At 39.6% G+C, this 273-nt stretch overlaps 1 pseudogene across 1 annotated transcript in view; it reads right to left on the bottom strand.

Annotated features, from left to right (window-relative positions):
• Positions 1-168: 168 nt before the first annotated feature.
• The window catches only part of TEOVI_000451900:pseudogene, a 361-nt pseudogene continuing 256 nt past the window's right edge, over positions 169-273 (bottom strand). Inside the window, exon 2 of the mRNA in view lies at positions 169-273. This exon is cut by the window's right edge and continues 9 nt beyond it. Coding sequence covers positions 169-273 — 105 coding nt within the window.

The following is a 273-nucleotide window of genomic DNA, read 5'->3' as shown; positions in this document are numbered from 1 at the left end:
TCATTATTTTGAGTGTGCGATTCGTTGTACATCCACTGGCTACCGGCACAGCGTATGTTATCACTTGCCCTATCTTTCATATGATTACTCTAAAATGATTAGAGTTCAGCGGTATGAAAAGTGTAATAATACCCGAGAAGTGCAGTTCCAACTGTTGATGGGTAATATTTATGTTTGATTGTCAGGTGGTGATTTACTAACATGAAGTATGCAGTTTATTATGATAGGCTGAGAAGGAGGGGAATGATGATGCGTTGAAGGACGTGAGGTAAC

Source organism: Trypanosoma equiperdum (genome assembly GCF_001457755.1).
Source record: "Trypanosoma equiperdum strain OVI genome assembly, contig: ctg_916, whole genome shotgun sequence".
Lineage (NCBI taxonomy): Eukaryota > Euglenozoa > Kinetoplastea > Trypanosomatida > Trypanosomatidae > Trypanosoma > Trypanosoma equiperdum.
This window is presented reverse-complemented; position numbering and strand designations above follow the sequence as displayed.